Source organism: Crocodylus siamensis, chromosome 12 (genome assembly GCF_052110815.1).
Source record: "Crocodylus siamensis isolate JL-2025a chromosome 12, ASM5211081v1, whole genome shotgun sequence".
Taxonomy (NCBI): domain Eukaryota; kingdom Metazoa; phylum Chordata; order Crocodylia; family Crocodylidae; genus Crocodylus; species Crocodylus siamensis.
In genome coordinates this window covers 22184221-22204943 of record NC_143406.1, presented here as the reverse complement: position 1 = coordinate 22204943, position 20723 = coordinate 22184221, and the positions used below count along the sequence as shown (strand labels likewise).

At 48.5% G+C, this 20723-nt stretch overlaps 1 protein-coding gene across 4 annotated transcripts in view; it reads left to right on the top strand.

Moving 5' to 3' along the window:
* The window catches only part of LOC149854772 (uncharacterized), a 42636-nt gene extending 29083 nt beyond the window's left edge, over positions 1 to 13553 (top strand). For 3 of the 4 annotated variants that reach the window (XM_090024568.1, XM_090024567.1, XM_090024566.1), the window contains exon 3: positions 8637 to 13553. In XM_090024568.1, coding sequence (XP_089880694.1) covers positions 8637 to 9832 — 1196 coding nt within the window. In that variant the 3' untranslated portion in view covers positions 9833 to 13553. Of the gene's footprint in view, positions 1 to 7256; positions 7379 to 8636 lie in introns of all 4 variants that reach the window. The other variant, XM_090024570.1, reaches the window with a different exon arrangement.
* The last annotated feature ends 7170 nt before the right edge of the window (positions 13554 to 20723 follow it).

Below are 20723 nucleotides of genomic sequence, written 5' to 3'. Positions count from 1 at the left end.
TGCTCCAAAATTCAAGTCTAATTAAGATCCTCTTCTGGTAGCATTGGAGTGATATTGGGGAATGGGGTAATGCAGGCGCCTGGCTGATAGTCTAGAAGTCACAAGTTCAAGGCTGTAGCAGAACCACTTGCAGTGTTCAGATTCCAAAGCAACCCATGAATACTGCTAAATACCTTGTTCGAAGGCCATAGGGAAAGGAAGGAGTTATGTTTTAGCTAGGATAGTTCAGGAAAATATTCAAGCGGCAGTGATATCTTTTTTTTTTTTTTTTTTTGGAACAACTGCATGGTTTGGAGAGATTTCAGACAAGTTGCTGGGCATATCTTCAGGTTAGTTCTTTGTGCCCAAAAGCTTGTCCAGAATCTCTCTTAACCATAAAGTTGTCCCAGTAAAAGATATCACCCTCCCCTCTGAACTAAAAATCCTCTTGCTACTACATAGAAAGGTGCAACTAATTTCCATGCTGTTTGGATGTCACCTTTCCCTGTTCTGCCAGCCTTGGAATGGAAGAATTACATACAAATACATAATTAAAGCCATCTCCTATGAGTGCCGCATATCGTTCTAGTCTGTGTCCCTCCCCTTTCCTTTTTCCTCCTTCAAGGATCCTTTTAATATAAAGTGAATAAAGGCAGTGTCATCCCTATTACACAGAGCAGCCAAAAAGGATTTGTCTCATATTTTCAGGAAAAGAGGTTTCTAGTCTTAGTGATCTCAAATCAAAAAGGGAAGATTGCACATATACATGTACAACATCACGTGGTATCACTAGGCTCCATCACCCCCCTTTTTGAACAAGTTCTTTATAAGTTTAACATTGGGTTGTAATGCTGTTCCTCCATCCTAGAGGAAAACCCATGACTCAGCGTGGCACAGTCATTGTAAGTACAAGGTTCTGTGAGTGGGTCTCTGCTTTCTTGAGTTTTCACAATATGCCTGTGGTGAAAGTTGCACACTTAAGGATTCAGAGTATGCACATGTACCTGTATCTAAACAACTGACTCATCAAAGGAAGTTGCCACATCATACAGCTTCTGTCCTTAATCACCCCTCATAGTCAGCATAGTAGTCCACAGGAGCCCTCATGACTGAAAATCAGCAAAAGCTTATCTTCTGGAAACTAGTTCATCAAGGCAGTGATCTCCAATCTCAGAGAAATTCCATCAACTAAACTAGCCTGCTTCATACTACTAGATCACATCATCCTGAAGCTATGTGTTGTTTGTAGCCAGATTTCACCTACATCTTATACCAAAATCATAAGAAGCACAGCAAGACACTGGCTTGGCTAAACAATAATCTCTTCAATGGTTTGAGATGCATTACTAAGGATGAGAATAAGACTATAGTACAAGCATGTAGGGGAAAAATCAGGAGGTCAAGTCACAAACTGAGATACTGCTAGCGAGGGCATAAAAGGAAAGAAAAATGAATAAACCTTATCATAGAGTCATAGAAAATTAGGGTTGGAAGGGATCTCAGGAGGTCATCTAGTCCAGCCACCTGATGAAAGTAGGCCCAACCCCAACTAGATCATCCCAGCCAAGGGTTTGTCGAGCCGGGTCTTAAAAACCTCTAAGGATGGAGATTCCACAACCCCTCTGGGTAACCTGTTCCAGTGTTTTACTACCCTGCTAGTGAGAAAGTTTTTCCTACCTAAACTTCTCTTGCTGCAACTTGAGACCATTGCTCCTTGTTCTGTCATCTGCTACCACTGAGAACAGTCCAGCTCCATGCTCTTTGGAACCCCCCTTCAGGTAGTTGAAGGCTGCTGTGCTATCAAATCCCCCCTCAGTCTTCTCTTCTCTAGACTAAATAAGCCCATTTCCCTCAACCTCTCCTCATAAGTCATGTGCCCCAGTCCCCTAACCATTTGTGTTGCCCTCTGCTGGACTCTCCAGTGCGTGCATCTACATATCACCCTACAGTGATGTAGTGATGCAATATGTTGCCATATGGCACACTACAGCAACAGCAATCATGTGGGTCTACATATGATTGGCAGCTATAGTACTATAGTGGCACATTCCCTGGTATAACACACCACTACAGCCATATAACAGCAAAATCTAATCATGCACCATGCTTTAGTACTTCCAAAAGGAAGTACTAAAGTACAGCACCGTAGCAGTGTTGCCATATGGTGATGTGTAGACACCCAGTTTGTCCGTATCCTTTCTGTAGTGGGCATCCCAAAACTGGGCACAGTACTCCAGATGTGGCCCCATCAGTGCTGAACAGAGGGGAATAATCGCTTCCCTTGATCTGCTGGCAGCACTTCTACCAAAGCAGCCCACTGTTAGTGCTGTATGCTGTTAGCCTTCTTGGCAGCAAGGGCATACTGCTGGCTCATATTCAGCTTATTGTCCACTGTAACCCCCAGGTCCTTTTCGCAGAGCTGCTGCCCAACCAGCCAGCCCCCAGCCTGTACTGGTACATGGGATTGTTCCGTCCTAAGTGCAGGACTTTGCACTTCATCCTTATTGGACCTCATGAGATTTCTTTTGCTCCAAACCTCCAGTTTCTCAAGGTCACTCTGAATCTTAGCCCTACCTTCCAGTGTATCTACGGCTCCCCCCAGCTTGGTGTCATCTGTAAACTTGCTGAGGATGCACTCATTCCATCTTCCAGGTCATTGATCCTTCTTTCATATGACAAAAACAGTGCCTGTTTATCTTTGTGCACTTTGGTGTTTTTGTCAGTTTGGAAGCTCTTGTACATCCGAGACGTTACCAGGGATCACTACGTTGAAGTGGTTCTCATCAATCCTCCAGGTCATTGATGAAAATGTTGAACAAAACTGGCCACAGGACCAACCCCTGGGGCAATCCACTTGATACCAGCTGCCAACTAGACATTAAACCGTTGACTACTACCCTCTGAGCCTGATGATACAGCTAATTTTCTGTCTACCTTACAGTCCATTCATCCAGCCAACCCATACTGCCTTAGTTTGCCTGCAAGAATGTTGTGGGAGACTATATCAGAAGCCTTGCTAAAATCAAGGTACACCACATCCACTGGTCTCCCTGCATCCACAGAGCCAGTCACCTCATCATAGATGGCAATCTAGTTGGTCAGGCATGACTTGTCTTTGGTGAATCCATGCTGACTGTTCCTAATCATCACCTTCTTTTCCTCCAAGTGCCTAGAAATGGATTCCATAAGGATCTCCTCCATGATTTTTCCAGGCACTGAGATGAGGCTGACTGGTCTGTAGTTCCCTGGATCCTTCTTTTTCCTTTTCTTAAATATGGGCACTATATTTACCCTTTTCCAGTTATCTCGGACCTCTTCTGATCGCCATGAGTTTTCAAAGATGATGGCCAACAGCTCTGCAGTCTCATCAGCCAACACCCTCAGCACCCTTGGTTGCACCCCATACCACCCTATGGACTTGTGTATGTCCAGCTTTTCTAAATAGTCCCTAACTTGTTCTTTCACCACTGTTGGCTGCTCACCTCCTCCCTAAATTATGCTGCCCAGGAGCTGATATTGCTTGTGAGGACTGAGGCAAAAAAGGCATTGAACACTTCAGCCCTTTTTGCATCCTCTCTCACAAAGTTGCCTCCTCCATTCAGTAAGGGACCCACACTTTCTCTGATCCTCCTCTTGCTACCAACATACTTGTAAGACACCATTCTTGTTACCTTTCACATCCCTTGTTAGCTGCAACTCTTATTGTGCTTTGGCTTCCAACACACACATGTGATGATTGTGCCAGGCCTTTGCCAACAGTAGGTATTTGTACACCTAACAGTGCTAATATTGCATAGAATCTTACAGCACATTTAAAAGGATCTCATGGAATCCCAAGTTTAAGAATCACTGGCTTAGGGTAGGGAAAAAAACAGATTTGAATTTTACCTTTACCAGGTGGATATTTTCAAATCATCAGGAGAGTCATTCTAGAGTACTGAAGACATTGGTTAACATAACTGCAGAGTGAGCTCTGAGATCATGGAGATCAGGTGAGGCCCCATGTAACAGGGAGCCCTTACCCTAGGGATGGGCAAAATACAGCCCATGGGCCAGATCCAGCCCACCAGGAGATTTCATCCAGCCAGCAGGTGGGTGCCTACCAATTCACTGTATGCGGCCTGGCCCCAGGTTGCCCCTGCTGTACTCACATGGGGCTGAGCCCTACTCACTCCCGTGCAGGCAGAATACACTGCACCCCCACTCTTACCGGCCAGAAAGCCCTGACTCTGGCCCCACAGGTAGGGAATCAGTGGTTGGCAGGGGAAATGATGGCAGTGGCAGCGATGGGCGGCACAGGGGAAAGTGGCGGTGGAGGACCGGGGGGAGTGTTAGTACAGGGAGGGTGGTGGCGGATGAGGGTGGAGAAAGTGGTGGGTGGGGAGTGACAGCGGCAGTGAGGGGATAGTGGTGGCAGTTGAAAGCAAAGCAGCACCTGGGTGGGGCACGGGGCCCATGGTGCTTCCCTAAGGGGCCAGCAGGGAGCCGGGGCAGGTCAGCGGGAGTAGGGTCCACCTGACTCCATTGCACAGGGCTCACATGTAGTTCCAAGGTTCTCCACCCAAGCTGCGTGCCTCTGGAGGGAGCCCTGCATGGTAGAGCCGGTGTGCAGGTCATTGAGCTCTGTGCTATGGAGCCAGGCTGGCTCTGCCCCTGTCCCCGCCACCTCAGTTGAGCCCATGATCTGCACTGCTGGCTTCATTGCGACCAGCAGAATAGTGCTTGGGCTTGTGAGCCCTGCATGATGGAGCTGGTGGCCAGGCCATGCGCAGTCCTGGGGCATGCCAGGACCATGTGCTACTGGCGGGGTTCTGCCTGCTGCTGGCTGCAGGGGCTGTGTACAGTGTGAGGGGCATACTTGTAGGAGGGGGCCTACAACACTGATACCCCCCATACCCACCCCCACATATACCCCCACACCCCACATGCTCACACACCCACAGCCTTCACAAACCCATCCTCAGCCCCCACACCCCTCCCCCACAGTGTACAAGAGTAAGACTTCAGTTTGAGCTATTGTGCAATCACCTCTATATACATGATGCAAACACACAGAAATCAGGACAAAAATATTTTTTAAAGAAAATTAAAATATGTTATTGTAGATATTTGATTTTTAGTATATAATTGGGGTTCTTTTTTTCTCGTTCCAAGATGGCAAACCCCCTTCCCAAAAGGAATACTTCTGGGGACAAGGGGAGGGATTTCCAGTGGCAAAGGTCAGGGGCAGGACCTCTGGCCCCAAGATGATGATCAACGGAGTGCAGGCACCTGTGAAAGGGACGACCTACCTCTGCAGGCCTCAACAGCTCAACAAAACTCATTAAGCAGCCTTTCAGCCAGAATAATTGCCCACCCCTGCCTTACCCTGTTACAGAGAAGCAGAATGGCCCCTTGTTTTTATGAACTCAACAAAGGACCAGGGCGCCCAGAGCCTGGGATGGATAGGACTGAAGTCAAACTGGAAGGCCCAAAGCCCTAAAAGGGCAGGGACTGAGGCTGAAGGCTGCCAGCACCTAAGAAGGGAGAAGACAAAGCTGGGAACCCTAAAGTTCAGTTCACTCAGTGAAAGGAAAAGGGCAAAAGCTGAGAAGGCCAAAGCCCAAAACAGGAACAACACCAAATGTGCTCTAAGACCCTCAGGCAGCTTCCCTCCTAATAAAGTTTAACATCAAAGGTGCGGCAGGAGAGACCAGGCGATAATAGGGTACCTGAAGAGTTAGAGCCAGGACAGGAACTTCATGGCTACCGAGGGTGTCGCAGCCACCTCTGGAGCATGAACCTGTTACACCCCAGAATATTGAAAAAAATGAGTGAATATCACATTCATATTCAAAAAGAAGAACAAGGAGGCCTCAGAGAATTGCAGATTGGTCAGCCTTATCTGAATACCTGATCAACTTTATTTCCTTAATGGGCTAAAACATGGGACATTTGTTGTTCTTCTCTCTCTGCTATCTTCTATTCATGTTTTTTTACCCCTGTGATTTCAGGGATGCATGTACAGTGCTGCATACCTGCCTGGCCAGGTCACAGTCTAATGAACAGGAATCTGGGTTTTCCATTTCCCATGGGGAAACAGAGCAAAATAGGGATTCCCCCTTTTACCCAAGAAAAACATGGATATTTTATTTTAACAGAGAAATGTGGATTTTGAGCTTCTGCAAAGAGCTCTCTGCAGGCTGGCAGAGTTTAGCCTGTGAGGAGCGGGAGGAGGGTAGTCAGGCAGGAGGCACCATGTGCACGGATATGCACATGGCCACGAGGCAGCCTGGAGAGCAGCTCCCACAGCTAAGTCTGATGTGAGGTAGGCTGGGGGAACTGAGGCCCCCATACAAAGGAAGGGAGGGAGTTGGGCAGGGCTGGGGCAGGGGCTGCTGACCAGCTGGGACTGTACATGGGGCTTGAGGCCCAGGCCTGGAATATGTGCCACAGTGGCCCAGTGGGGAGTAAGATGGAGCCGTGGTCAACTCATCTGGGGGTCAGGGGTGTTGGGGCTGGCTCCCTGCCGCTATGCATACTCCCAGGGGGGACATGTGCCCCCCGGATCTTTGCACGGGGCGGGAGTGGAGGTGGGTGTGGACTGCTCACTGCAGCGTTGGGCTCCCCACCCTGCTGCCCTCCGCTGGGGCTTGTGCGGCCCAGCGGCTGGGACCTGGCATGGCAGAGCAGACCAGGGCAGTTCCAAGCTTGGTGCCGCTGCTGTGAGCCCCATGCTGCCCTGCCAAAGCACCACCTGGCAGCAGCAGGGGCAGCAGCGCAGATGGAGGGCACATCGCCAGGGTGGTGTAGGACTCACAGTGACAAGGAGCTTCCTTGCCTGGCCTCACCCTGTCCTGCTGTGCTGGGTCCCAGCCGCTGGGCCATGGAGGCCCCAGGGGAGGGCGGAGAGCCTAAGCTCTCAGTTGGCAGCCCACACCCACCCCTGCACATACATCATGGGGGCACTGGTACCCCTGCTGGGGGCCTGTGGGTGGGAAGTGGGGGGCCTGGACCTGCATTCTGGTGAGGTAAGGGCAGGGATAGCTCTGATTTTCCATGATAAAAAACCCAAAATCAAATGTCAAAATTTATATGTATTTAGAATTTATTTTATTATAGCGATTAGGGCGCATGGTAGGCTTCAAATTGCTTTAAAACTGTAAATATATCAATTAAACATTGTGTTCAATTGATACCTGTATATATAGTGGCGTTTCATTTTAGTCGCAGTTTTTGGGGGTTTTATCAGAGATTTTGCAGGTTTTTATCAGAGAATTTGTGATTTTTTTTATCAGAGGAAACCCGGATCCCTGCTAATGAGCATGCATAACAGTTGTGTGGATGCTTGTGCATCCACATTGCACATGGAATAGGATTACAAGCTACCTAAGTGCCGAGCCAGCAGTTATGTGGCTGGGTAAGTGCCATTTGGGTATGCAAGGTGAAATAGGGTTCTGCCCAAAGTGGCCTTTCTTCTGTGATAGGATAGGCATGAGTTTATGCAGGTCACATTCCTTTTCTCTTGGAATCTAAGTTTTCATGTATTTGCTTTGATTTCTCTGCTAACCAGAGTGGTATATAAGATTAGAGAGGATGCAACTATGATAAACTGCTCCTGTTCAGAGATTATCTCGAACTTTTGGCTCAGCCACCAACATTACTTCTAGATATAAGAGAGAGAATATCTTAGAAAAGTATGCAAATACTCCATCCAGACCTGAAAGTGCTATCTGATGATATGGACGTTGGCTAGCTATAATCTAGTGGTAGAGATTATTCCACACAGGTAGAGAAGTAAGTGTTCTGCAAAGGAAGCTTGCAACCCAAAATGGAAAATATTCTCTGTGGGAGAGAGAACCCCCTTTGGAATCCAGCTTCAACACTTTGGAAGGTCCTGTCCTCCAAATCCTGCTATATCCTACAGTAAAGACTTTCTGGATTCTCCATTTTCTTGGCATGCCCACCTTCTTGCTTAGTCTCATTCAGTATTTTTCTACCATACTTTTTTATGGATTCCTAAAACAAGAAATTTACTCATACAACCCACAGTCAGGAAGCCCCCTCTGAAGGAGTCTGCCTTCCTGATGGCTATTGCCTTAGCCAAAAGTGTCAAGGAATAGACTCTGATTCTTCATTGTAGCTTCTAGTGGTTGCTGTAAGACGAATCAAATTAAATAATTATGATCAGAAGAAATATGGTCACCTTTGGTTTTTTATTGAATATCTTTAAATAAAACAATCCTCTGGCAGAGCACCCTTGAACAGAATACCCTGATTTTTTTAATTCATAAAAAATATTGTTGCCTGAATATTTCTGGTCCCTTGTTTATTGAAAATCTTCTATAGGGTGGGCCTGAGTTACGCTATCATTTCTGGCACCTTAGGGGTTATCTCCACCAGAGCAGCCATATCCCGCAGTCTATCCCACCCCCCAAGCCTGCAGGCACACTCCAGTGCTAAAAGTGTACTGGTGAGGCCACTCTAGGCTCATCCTTTAGAGGCAACTATAAAATACTCTGGAGAGCAAAAACTCAAGAGCAACCTCAGTCTCAAGCACTTGGGGGTTACCTGTCAAAAGAGAATGTAGTATATAGTAATACAGAAATATGATGGTCAGATGATGCCTTTTTGAGTTCCCTCCAGTGACTGATGTCAGAATTCTCATTTTATTGCAGCAGGTGGTGGGATTCTTAGTGAGAATGAGGAGAATCCCCACCAGGATGACCCCAAGTCAATGGAAGTGTATGACACAGTATCAGACACATCCCAAGATGGTAGTTACCAGAGCCCTGAGAAGAGCCAAAGCTGTGGTCATAGGCGCCGGTCAGAAAGGCTTCAGAGATCTCCTCCAGGACAGAGTCAAGGCAAAGGAATTGCATGTGAAAGACAGTTTAGGAAACTTCCAGACATGGTGCAACAGAGAAGTTTTACAGCAGGAGGGCCGACAATATGCAATGACTGCGGGAAAAGCTTCAGGGTGAGCTCCAACCTTGTACAGCACCAGAGAATCCACACAGGGGAAAAGCCTTTTGGGTGTGCTGTGTGCGGAGGGAGCTTCCGGCAGCGCTCGCACCTCATCCAGCACGAGAGAATCCACACGGGGGAGAGACCATTTGCATGCACTGACTGTGGGAAGAAGTTCAGCATGAGCTCCAAGCTCATTCAGCACCAGATCATCCACACAGGTGAGAAGCCCTATAAATGCAGTGACTGTGGGAAGAGCTTCACAGGGAACTCGCAGCTAATCCAGCACCAGAGGATCCACACCGGAGAGAAACCCTACAAATGTCACAACTGTGGGAAGAGCTTCAGTGTGAGCTCAGCCCTCATTCGACATCAGCGGATCCACACAGGAGAGAAACCATATGAGTGCTCAGACTGTGGGAAGAGCTTCAGTCAGAGCTCAGAGCTCATGAAGCACCAGAGAGTGCACACGGGTGAGAAGCCCTATGAGTGCACCCAGTGTGGGAAGAGCTTCACCGTGAGCTCCGCCCTCATCCAGCATCGACGCTTCCACAGAGGGGAGAGACCCTATGGATGTGCTGAATGTGGGAAGAGCTTTACTGTGAGTTCCCACCTCATCCAGCATCGGCGCTTCCACACTGGTGAGAGGCCCTATGGGTGCATGGCCTGCGGGAAGAACTTCCTCTGGCGCTCAGCTCTTCTCCGGCACCAGAGGGTCCACACGGGGGAGAGACCCTATGCATGCACCGAATGTGGGGAGAGCTTCCGGCAAAGTGCACACCTCATACAGCACCGCAGAGTCCACACGGGGGAGAGACCCTACGCATGTGCTGACTGTGGGAAAGGGTTCACTGTGAGCTCTGCTCTCATTCGGCACCAGAGAATCCATCAGGGAGGGAAATCCTGAGCACAGGGAACCCTGCCAGTCTGATATCCTCCCATAGAATTTGCCCAGGGCTACAAGACAGGGGTGTTTCTCCCACTAGATCTGCTCTATTCATGGAGAATGAAAAGTGTCTTGTTGAGAACAGAGCATAGAGGGTTGAGTCAGATGCAGAGAAATGGTCATTTGAGCTATCTGGGGTGTGCAAAGAAATGTGATGGAAGCCTGACAAGAATCAGGAGTTCCTGGGGGAATGGATAAATTGGAGATTGAGGAAGAACAGATACTGTGAAAAGGGGGGAGACATTTTAAGACAGCATTAATAAAAACACTTAAGAGGAAATTTGAAATTGTTCTATTCCTCTGTCCACACTCTGGATTTCAGACAGTATGTAATAGGAGTTAATGGGAACATCTCTTAAGTAAAGTAGATTTCATTCTCAGACTGCTCCCTTCAACTCAGTGGCTTGGTACCCTTATCTGTAAAGTTCAGCAATAGTAATAATGGGAACCATGTTTACAGAAGGATGGGAGTATTCAATTCATATGTCAAGGTAGTGCACAGAAACCACAAGAATTTTGTACATTGTGTTCTACACAAATCTGTTTATGCAGCCCTTGCTCAGAATTTAGCTTTTCTTCTTGTTGTTATTAACTAGGATTTTTCTTGATGTTATAGGTTTTGTGGGTTTTTCTCTTTTTTCCACAGGGTGCACTTGTGTTTCTTTTTTATTTTTCAATCAGAGTTTTATTCCCTTCCATAAAACACTACCTTTATTATTTTTCAAAGTTCTTGATCAAAGCATGCTTAAGACATCCAGTCTCCTCCATGTATCTGAGAGATGCCTTATTGCCAAATAGTATGTTGTTAGATTCCCCTAGTGATTAGCAATACACAGTAAAAATCACCTTGCTTCTCCATATCCACCCCATTCACCAAAGCTTATGAACATCAGAAATGAGGAGTACATGTGAGCTCAAGAGCTGCAGAGGGCAAGCAGTCATGCACTGAAGCATCCTCATGCCCCTGCCAGCTGTATCAACATGTGCTACTGCATACAAAAGACACTACTGCATGACAACACTTGTATTTACAAGTACTAATCTGTGATGGAGTTAGTTTCCTGTAGCCTCATAGGGCCGCGTCTGTAGCTCTTGAGACTTTATTGTGGAGCTAATTAGGCAGCTCTGCAGTAAACATCTCAAGAAGACGCACCCACTGTATCACTTCCTTCAACCATTACTGGCCTGGAAGCTGATTACAGTGGGCCAGTTGCTCCAGACCTTTCTTGTGTACTGAGCTGAACTGCATATATTTGTGATAATGGGACCTGAAGTTGTATACCTCCTCTAGTGACTCCCATCCCCAGTAGTCTCCAGATACTTAACAGTTACTCTTCCCAGCACTCTCTGAGGTAGGAAAGAGTTATTCCCTATTAACATATGACAAAATTGAGCCAGTAAAACAAAATGGCCATACACGTCAATATAAGTGCTGGGACAGAACTCAGGAATCCTCTCGCTTGAAGGATTTTGGATTCTAAGGGCTACATACACTCGTTCTGCATTTGACAAAGGATTGAAGAATCTGTTGATGCAGCACAAGAACCTTTTGCCATTACGTTGAGCATTTTGAGTAACGGCGAGGTATCCCATTTGGAAAGTACAAAAATGCTGTTTATTTTGGGGAAAGAGGGAGGAAGAAGCCAAATAAATAAACATAGATGTTTCTGTGGCTGGACCTGACAAAAAGCTGGTGCATTTAATAAATGCATTGTAAGTGCCTAGGACTAGGTTGAAATAAGGTGATAAATGCTGTGGGTTTGCCAACTACAGATAAGCTAACCTAATTTTTCCTTCTGCAAGGATAACAAGCTTAGGGAATAAAAGAAACTTTCACCCGTGCATCTCTTGCCACTCCCAGAGCCTGTCTGGTTTTTTTTTACTTTGGTGTGCCCTTTTAAACTGCACACATCCGAAGTGGGCCTGCCATTGGGGTTATGCTATTCCCAGGTTAGGACCCTACCCAGGATTTAGGGGACCCTGCCCCACCAGCGAGGGACTGGTAAGTACCTTCTCCCCTTCACTACATTTTCCCTGGGGGCTGGGCTGAGTAGGGCCAAGGCGGGGCGAGACCATCCTCGGCCCACTCAGCTGCCTCCTCCCGCTACCTGGGGTTAACTCCCTCCCACCACAGACCCCACTTACCTCTGGCTGTGCTGGGGGTCAGTGGGGCGAGCAGGGGCAGAGTGGGCTCTCACCAGCACGTCTCTCACTGGTCCTGGAGCCTGTCTCTGGTTACTCAGAGAGGTTGGACGTTTTTAAGACCCAGCTAGACAAAGCCTTGGCTGGGATGATCTACTTGGGGACGGTTCTATTTTACGCAGGGGGTTGGACTAGGTGACCTCCCAAGGTCCCTTCCAACCCTAATTTTCTATGATTCTATGATATCTCAGGTCCTGGATGCATGAATGAATATACAGTAGAACTCAGATTTAACATACCATCCCCAAACCAGAAAACAGCACATTATACCTAAGGTACATTAGAGCAAGATTAATATTAAGATCTCAGGGCCTGGAGTGGGGATGGAGCCAGGAGGGGGACAAAAGCTGGGCTCAGGGATCAGGCACCGTTACAGATTCCTGGGGCCTCTGGGGCCTGTACTGCCAATATTGTGGACTCCCAGGAACTCGGTCTAGTCCAAACTGTTAGGACTATGGCCAGGGACGTTTATATCTGTAGGATAAGTGGAAGGCACCAGCTTCTGTATGTATAGCAAATCCACTATAGTGCTTCAGCAGGGTAGCAGGGAACAGTGGCTAGCAGCTTCTCTGCACAACTCTGCTGTTATCTGCCACCCTGCTTCCCTCCCCTGGGGCCTCTGGAGCCTGGCGGGAACAACCTGGTATGGCAGGCAGCAGCAGAGCCGTGCAGGGAACTCCTCACCACTGTTCTCCCCCTGCCCCCCACCCCACTCCAGTGACACACCTCCTGCATGCAGGGCTGCAGTGAGGGCAGCAGCATGGGGCTGCACCCCTCAAACCACTGCAGGTACATCACCAGGGCAGCAGGAGGGGAGGCAGGAGTGGTGGTGAGGAGATCCCCATGCAGACCCACTGTTCCCAGCCACGCCAGGTCACGTATGTGGCAGGAAGCCACCTTTGTTTCTCCCCAAAATCTCTGTGCTGTGACAATTTGATTAGGATGGGCCCAGCAGAGGAGACACACCTTTACCCTGTCTCTTTAGGTAACCTGAGCTGAATGCATTCCTGAGGGAGGGGGGAAACCTGCTCCCTCTGCCTACGTGACTGGTATCAGCTACCTGGATGAGGGGCATCTACCTGGTGGGCTATGGTCTGCCCAGCAACTAGTGATGTATTTCAAATTGTTTGCCGACAGCCAACCGGAGCTGGCCTCCACTGGGCCAGGTGAACGAGGTCACGGGCTGTATAAGTTAAGACTGCCCAGGAGGAGGGGGCAGCAGCCATGCGGGGGGACTCGGACTTAGAGAGGAGTTTTACCACCTGAAACTGGCTCTCTCCCCCATAACTCATGAGCTAGGAATGGCCTGCCTTCAGAGGGAATCTCCACCAGCCTCTGGATGATGCTTATGAGTAAGCTGCTTGAGATCTGGTTAGATATCTAGCTGGCAGTAACTCAGATGCGTGATCAAAAGGCTACCTCAGCCAGACTGTTTTGCTCTGTGGGATTTCTATGATCTTGCTCTATCTTGTACCCTAGTTTACCCTACCCCCTGTAATCAATAAAGTTCTCCTTTGTGACCGGTGTCGGAGACTTATTGAGGGGTGGGTCTAAATTATGCCTAAGAGGCCCCTTAGGTCTGCAGACTAAGGGAGACTTTCCTTTTTGGCCCCAATTTGGGGAAGTGGCCCAAGCGCCTGTACTAGGTTGAGTACCCATAGGATTATTAGGCCTGTGTTTCCATGAGGACATGGGGCCGAGAGAGTCCCTTCTCGGGGTGGTGGCAGCTTATGTTACTCTCAGGCTAGCGAGTGTGCTCCAGGAAGGGGTTCAGCCAGATGCGAGGCGCCCCTAGGGAGGCACTGGGAGCCTGGACGGTGGTTGGGTGCAGTGAGGTGGGTGGCTCAATGCAGGAGCACCCCCTACTGGCCCGCTACAATGTACTCTGGGCTCCAGAGGCCAGAGGACATGACCTGGCATGGCTGAGGGCAGTGGGCAGTGAAGCAGGGTGACAGCCCACAGCCTGCACCTGCCCCAGGTACAGATCTGGGGGGTGCAGGTCCCCCCTGCCCTTGGGAGTGTGTGCAGCAGCAGGGAGCCAGCTCTCCCTCTCCCCCGGATGACTCACCCACAGCTCAATCTTGCTTCCTACTGGAGCCCTGCAGCCATGCATTATGGGCCCAGGCCCCATGCCCCACCCAGCTGGGCAGCAGCCTCAGCCTCAGCCATGCCCAACTCCCTCTCTCCCACTTACCTGCTGGAGCTGCTCTGCAGGCTGCCTGGGGCCACATGCATGCCCAGGCACGTGGCACCCCCTGTATCTCCGCCTTCCTCCTGCTCCCCCACAGCTCCCTGCAGGCTGGAACTCTGGCAACCTGCAGGGAGTTCATTGCAAAATGGAAAAATCCACAGTCTTCTCTTGTAAAATGAGGAATCCGCATTTGCTTCTGGTAAAAGGAAAAATCCATGGTTTACTCCAGTTTTCCATGGGGAACAGAAAACCCAGATCCCTGCTAATAAAGTATGTATGTGTTCCTAAGCAACAACAGTCTGGCAGCATTGTCATTCTATAATTGATGCTGAAGCCTGATTTTAAAACCTGCTTCACCCTAACTTTACCAAAATGACCCTGATCTCCCACCAGATTACCATGCTGTACCTCATTGCCTGGACAGAATTTCCTGAGAAGTTAGGGACACTCACAAGAGGAGCTTCTCCACTTCTCTCTCCCTGATCCCTTCCCATAAGGGAAGAAGGAGGATCCAGAGAACTACAGACCAGCCAGCCTCACCTCAGTCCCTGGAAAAATCATGCAGCAGGTCCTCAAAGAATTCACTTCAAAGCATGTGGATGAGAAGAGTGTGGTTAAGAACAGTTGGCATGGATTCACCAAGGGCAAGTCATGCCTGAGCAACCTGATTGCCTTCTGTGATGAGGCACAGATGTGGATGTGAGGAAAGCAGTGGACGAGATGTACCTTAACTTTAGCAAAGTTTTTGATGCCATCTCCTACAGAATTCTTGCAAGCTAGCTAAGGAGGTATGGGTTGGATGAATGGACTGTAAGGTGGATAGAAAGCTCTCTGGATTATCAGGCTCAATGGGTAGTAATCAGTGCCTTAATGTCTAGTTCAATGTTTCTCAACCCATGGGTCAGGACCCAAAAGTGGGTCACAAGGCTATATAAAAGGGTCGCAAACAAACTTTAAAAATGGATCAATATACTTTAAAAATGGATTCTCCATTAAAGGAGAAAATTGTGGGAAAACATGACCCTTGCAGACTATCAGAGTTCCAGCCTCCAAGGAGCTGCCTGGGGCCCTCCATGTTCCACACACCCTTCTCTGTCCTGCACACCCACCCCCTGCCCCACACACTGGGGACCTGGGGGGCAGCAGGTCGGGAATATGGGGCACTGGGTCAGGACTGGCCAATAATGTTTACAAATGGGTCCTGGTACAAAAAAGATTGAGATCCACGGATCTAGTTGGCAGCCAATGAAGATATTCTGCTCTGTTCTGCACTGGTAAGGCCACATCTGGAGTACTGTGTTTAGTTTTGGGACCCCGCCACTACAGAAAGGATGTGGACAAGTTGGAGTCCAGCACAGGGCAATGAATATGGCTCAGGGGCTGGGGCACATGGCTTATGAGAAGCTGAGGGAACTGGGTTTATTTAGTCTGCAGAAGAGGTGACTGAGCTGGTCTTTGATAGCAGCCTTTAACGACCTGAAGGGCGGTTCCAAAGAGGATGGAGCTAGATTGTACTCAGCAGTGATAGATGACAACAAGGAGCAATGGGCTCAAGCTGCAGCGACAGAGGTTTAGGCTGGATATTAGGAAAAACTTTCTCACTATGAGGGTGGTTACGTAGAGAGGTGGTGGAATCTCCATTGTTGGAGGTTTTTAAGACTCAGCTTAACAAAGTTTGGGATGATCTAGTTGGGGCTGGTCTTGTTTTGAGCAAGGAATTGAACTAGATGACGTCCTGAGGTACCTTCCAACCCAAATTTTCTATGATTCTGTGATTTTCTTTGGCTCCTAATTTCAGACCATCAGATACTTGTTTAGTTGGCCTTGAGCAGAGAGAGCTGCTTGTGGGTGTTTTTTTGGGGTGTTCCCTCAATTACACTCTACAACAACACAGGGAGCTGGATGTATTCACATACAGACTAACACCTGCAAGCTCCAGAGTTTGAACAGTGGCTGACCTGCTCCAGGGAAGTTGGGGTTATGGTGGAAAGGAAGCAAATCCTGTACAGTAAACAGCCAGCAGGTTGAACCATCTGACCTCTGAGGGTAGAATGGGGCAGGAAAACCCCGTTATGGAAAGCAAAGATGTCTGGAGCCAAATTTTACCTGTTTTTTTTTTCCCCAGCTGAGCTCTCCAACCACTTTCATGTTCTTCCGTCTTGTGAGTCCTGTGGAGAATTTCAGATTTTGTGCCAGGAAAAAAAAATGGACTGAGTGATGTCAGAGACCTGCTGGAGCTGGAGCCAGAGGGTAAGCAGCAGTGGTGAGAAGAGGGGGGGTCAGAGGCTGCAGGAGGTGGCAGGCAAAGGGGAAGAGGCAGCAGGGGGGTGGGAGTGGCTGTGGCTTTAACTCCAACCCCTGATTGGGGCCAGAGTCATACCTGCAGCAGTCACCTGTCCCCCATCCACCTTGTACTCAAATCCAATGTGAAGGACTTTTTTCCCTGCATGTTAAATGGGTGGGGAGGGGCTCATCTTGAATTCAAGTAAATACAGTAGGAATCCATGATGTCAAAAACATTCTGACTCACTGTGGTTTTTCGGAGTTCTTTGCAGCAGAAAGATTGCTCAATTATTTTGCTGTGGTCAAAAAACAAGGGAAAGCTAAGAGGTGGCATTTTCTGACTTGAGTCTGATGAGGGGTCCCTTTAGTCTGAAAAGGTTGAGAAAGACTGACTATATCATGTATGGAAATCCCAAAGAACAGCCTCTCTTTCAATTATTTTAGGAATTATTCACAAAAGCATTTTATCCTATCACTGTGAGAATGGCTACATGCATCAGTGTCCTGCTGTGTAGAAATACCTGTGCTAGCTTAAAATTAGCTCAAGTGACATGCCATGCTAATACAGCTCTGCTATCACTAGAACCCTATCTAGCTCATGCTGATTCTATTATTTAACAATCCATGATCCATCTGTGATGTTAGAAAGAGGCCAGTTGGCTTATTATTGTCCTTACACAAAAATCTTCCAGTATGTGGAGATCCCAAAAGCTCCAACGTGTTTTTTTCCAAAACTTCCTTGTATGTGTCTGACTCTTCTGGAGGTATTTCCTTCCTGTGAAATATTCCCTCAGCAAAGGAAAGGATGGTGTGTTAAAACACGGAAAGCTCTTTGTAAGAAATAAACAGTGAACATGTAACAAGCCTTCATCTTGCCCATTTCTCCTCCCCTAAACAAGATTTCCCGTTCCCAAAACTCGCCTGATCAGCTGCATAGATCAGGAGAAAGAGTTCCTATTCCTAGGGCTACGAGGAAAGACATTTTTCATTGGCACACAAAAGTCAAATAATAGAAAATGCCATCTATAAAAGTAGCATGGGCAATCTTAATTTGACCTTACTCTGTTTATGCTTTATAATACAAACTTTAATGACAGGGTTACTTATTTTTTCCTCAAAACTTCTGTTCATTAAATGCATGAAACTGAATCACAAATAGACACAATTAAGAAATTAAGAATCAACCATTTTCTAACTGTAGAGTGCTTGAATTTACACCTAGGTTTTAACATAGAGGGGGTTTTGTATGCAATACATATTACATATATCAGATGATTTTATTATAATTCTTTGTCTTCCTATATAAATATACACATTTTATGTGCAGACCTTCACAACTGTGCATATAATTTCTAGGGAGACTACAAACTTGTAAAACAATATTATTAGATTATTCCATTTCCCAAATATTTGTCCAGAATGTACAAATCTTTACATCAGCAGAAGAAAAAGAAGCATGCAAAGAGCCATTTCTGAGTGATTCCAGGACGAAGCCGGAATTTTGCCCGGGCTCCTGGAACTCCCGCCCGGCTTGGCCCCGCCAGGATCGGGCCCCCGGTTGACAAGGATCTGGGAGCTCAGGTGGTGTTTTCGTCGATCCTCCCAGTTTCGGGCTATGGGCTGAGGAGGGAGAGGAGGATCCACGCAGTGAACCAAAGACTGCGGAGCTGGTGTCATCGGGAAGGCTTTGGCTTCCATGACCACAGCCTGCTCTTTGGCGAGAGAGGCAGCGAGCTATTGGGATGGCCTCCCTGCTGGGGAGGAGGCTCTTCTCAGCCAGGCTGGCTGACCTGCTCCACTGGGCTTTAAACTAAGCCCGCTGGGGGATGGGGGAACTACTGCCACTGCTGGCCCACTGAGCGACCCTTGCAAAGCCAGCAGACCAAGGCACTTAAGGGAGCCCATCCCTGCCCCAGCCCTGGCACAATCTGTGGGCAAGGCAAGAGCACCCAAGGAGACACTTGCCTGCCTGTACACTAATGCCAGGAGCCTGGGCAACAAGCAGGAGGAGCTTGGCCTCCTGCTCAGTGCAAAGAATTATGATGTCATTGGGATAACGGAGACCTGGTGGGACTCCACCCATGACTGGACCACGGGTATAGAGGGCTATACCCTGTACAGGAGGGATCGTGTTGACAAAAGGGGAGGGGGTGTAGCTCTCTATGTGAAGGAAAGCTACATGTCCCTGCAAGCTGATGTTGGCCACCAGCGTGGACCTCTGGGTAAAAATTCGTGGGGAATACGGCACAGGAGACACAACGGTGGGAGTCTACTACAGACCTCCCACTCAAAGTCCTGAGCTTGACCAGGAGTTCACCCGGGAACTGACTGAGGCCGCTTGCTCCAGGACCTTCGTTGTCATGGGTGACTTCAATTACCCGGACATCTCGTGGGAAGATCACTCAGCAAAATCCGAGCGGTCGCAAAGCTTTCTCTCATGCGTGGATGACTTCTACCTGACTCAAGAAGTCTATGAGCCAACGAGAGGCAAAGGGCTGCTCGATCTGGTACTGGCTACGGGGGACGACCTAATCGGCGACCTAGTGATCGATGGGAAGCTGGGTGACAGCAACCACGAGCTGATCACCTTCACCATCCACCGTAAAGCTGGCAAGTCAGTCAGCAACACAGAAGTCCTTGACTTCAGAAAAGCCGACTTTGACAAGCTCAAGAGGCTTGTCGGTCAGGCCCTCAGGGACCATGACCCCAGGGAGGGGGGAGTTCAAGAAGAGTGGTTGCTTCTCAAGAAAGCGATCCTCAATGCACAAGCTAAATCTATTCCAACACGGAGGAAAGGCAGCAAGAAGGCACAGCAGCCCTCCTGGCTCTCCAGGGACCTAGCGGACCTCCTGCGGCCAAAAAGGAAAGCCTACAAAGGATGGAGGACAGGATTCACCTCCAAGGAGGATTATTATTCACTGGTCCGGTCCTGCAGGGAGCAAACCAGGAAAGCCAAGACTGCAACTGAACTCCAAATAGCTTCAAGCATCAAGGACAACAAAAAGTCCTTTTTCAGATATGTGGGAAGCTGGAGGAAAAGCAAGGGCAACGTTGGACCCCTGCTAAACCAGATGGGGCAACTGACAACTGACGCCCAGGAAAAAGCCAACCTGTTAAACAGGTACTTTGCGTCAGTCTTTCATCAGTCCCATGGGACGCCCATGCCTGCTATGGGACAGGGAGATCCGGGTGATGGGGATCCCCTACCCTCCATCAATGCTGACCTCATGAAGGAACATCTTGAGAAGCTGGATACCTTCAAGTCAGCTGGCCCTGACAATCTGCACCCCAGGGTACTCGAGGAGCTAGCGAGCGTCATAGGCCAGCCCCTGGCACGGATCTTTGAAAACTCCTGGCGCTCTGGTGTAGTGCCCGAAGACTGGAAGAAGGCCAATGTGGTGCTGATCTTCAAGAAAGGGAGGAGAGTGGATCCGGCTAACTACAGGCCCATTAGCCTGACTTCTATCCTGGGGAAGATATTAGAAAAGTTTATTAAGGAGGCCATCCTTGAGGGACTGGCCCAGGCTAACATCCTAAGGGACAGCCAGCACGGGTTTGTTGCCGGTAGGCCTTGTTTGACCAATCTCGTTTCCTTCTACGACCAGGTGACCTATCACCTGGACGAGGGAGAAGAGATTGATGTCATATATCTTGACTTCAAAAAAGCTTTTGATCTGGTATCCCATGATCACCTCTTGGCCAAACTGGCCGGTTGTGGCCTTGGCTCCACCACGATCCGCTGGGTGGGAAATTGGCTTCGTGGTCGGACCCAGAGGGTTGTGATTGATGGCAGTCACTCATCATGGTGCCCTGTGACCAGTGGGGTCCCTCAAGGCTCTGTCCTGGGACCCATACTGTTCAACATCTTCATTAACAATGTGGACATTGGAGTCAGGAGTGGACTGGCCAAGTTCGCCGATGACACCAAACTTTGGGGCAAAGCATCCACGCCAGAAGATAGGCGGGTGATCCAGGCTGACCTGGACAAGCTCAGCAAATGGGCAGACGAGAACCTGATGGTGTTTAACACCGAAAAATGCAAGGTTCTCCACCTTGGGAGGAAAAACTTGCAGCATCCTTATAAGCTCAGCAGTGCTATGTTGGATAGCACTACAGAAGAAAGAGACTTGGGGGTCATCCCTGACCACAAGATGAACATGAGCCTGCAGTGCGATG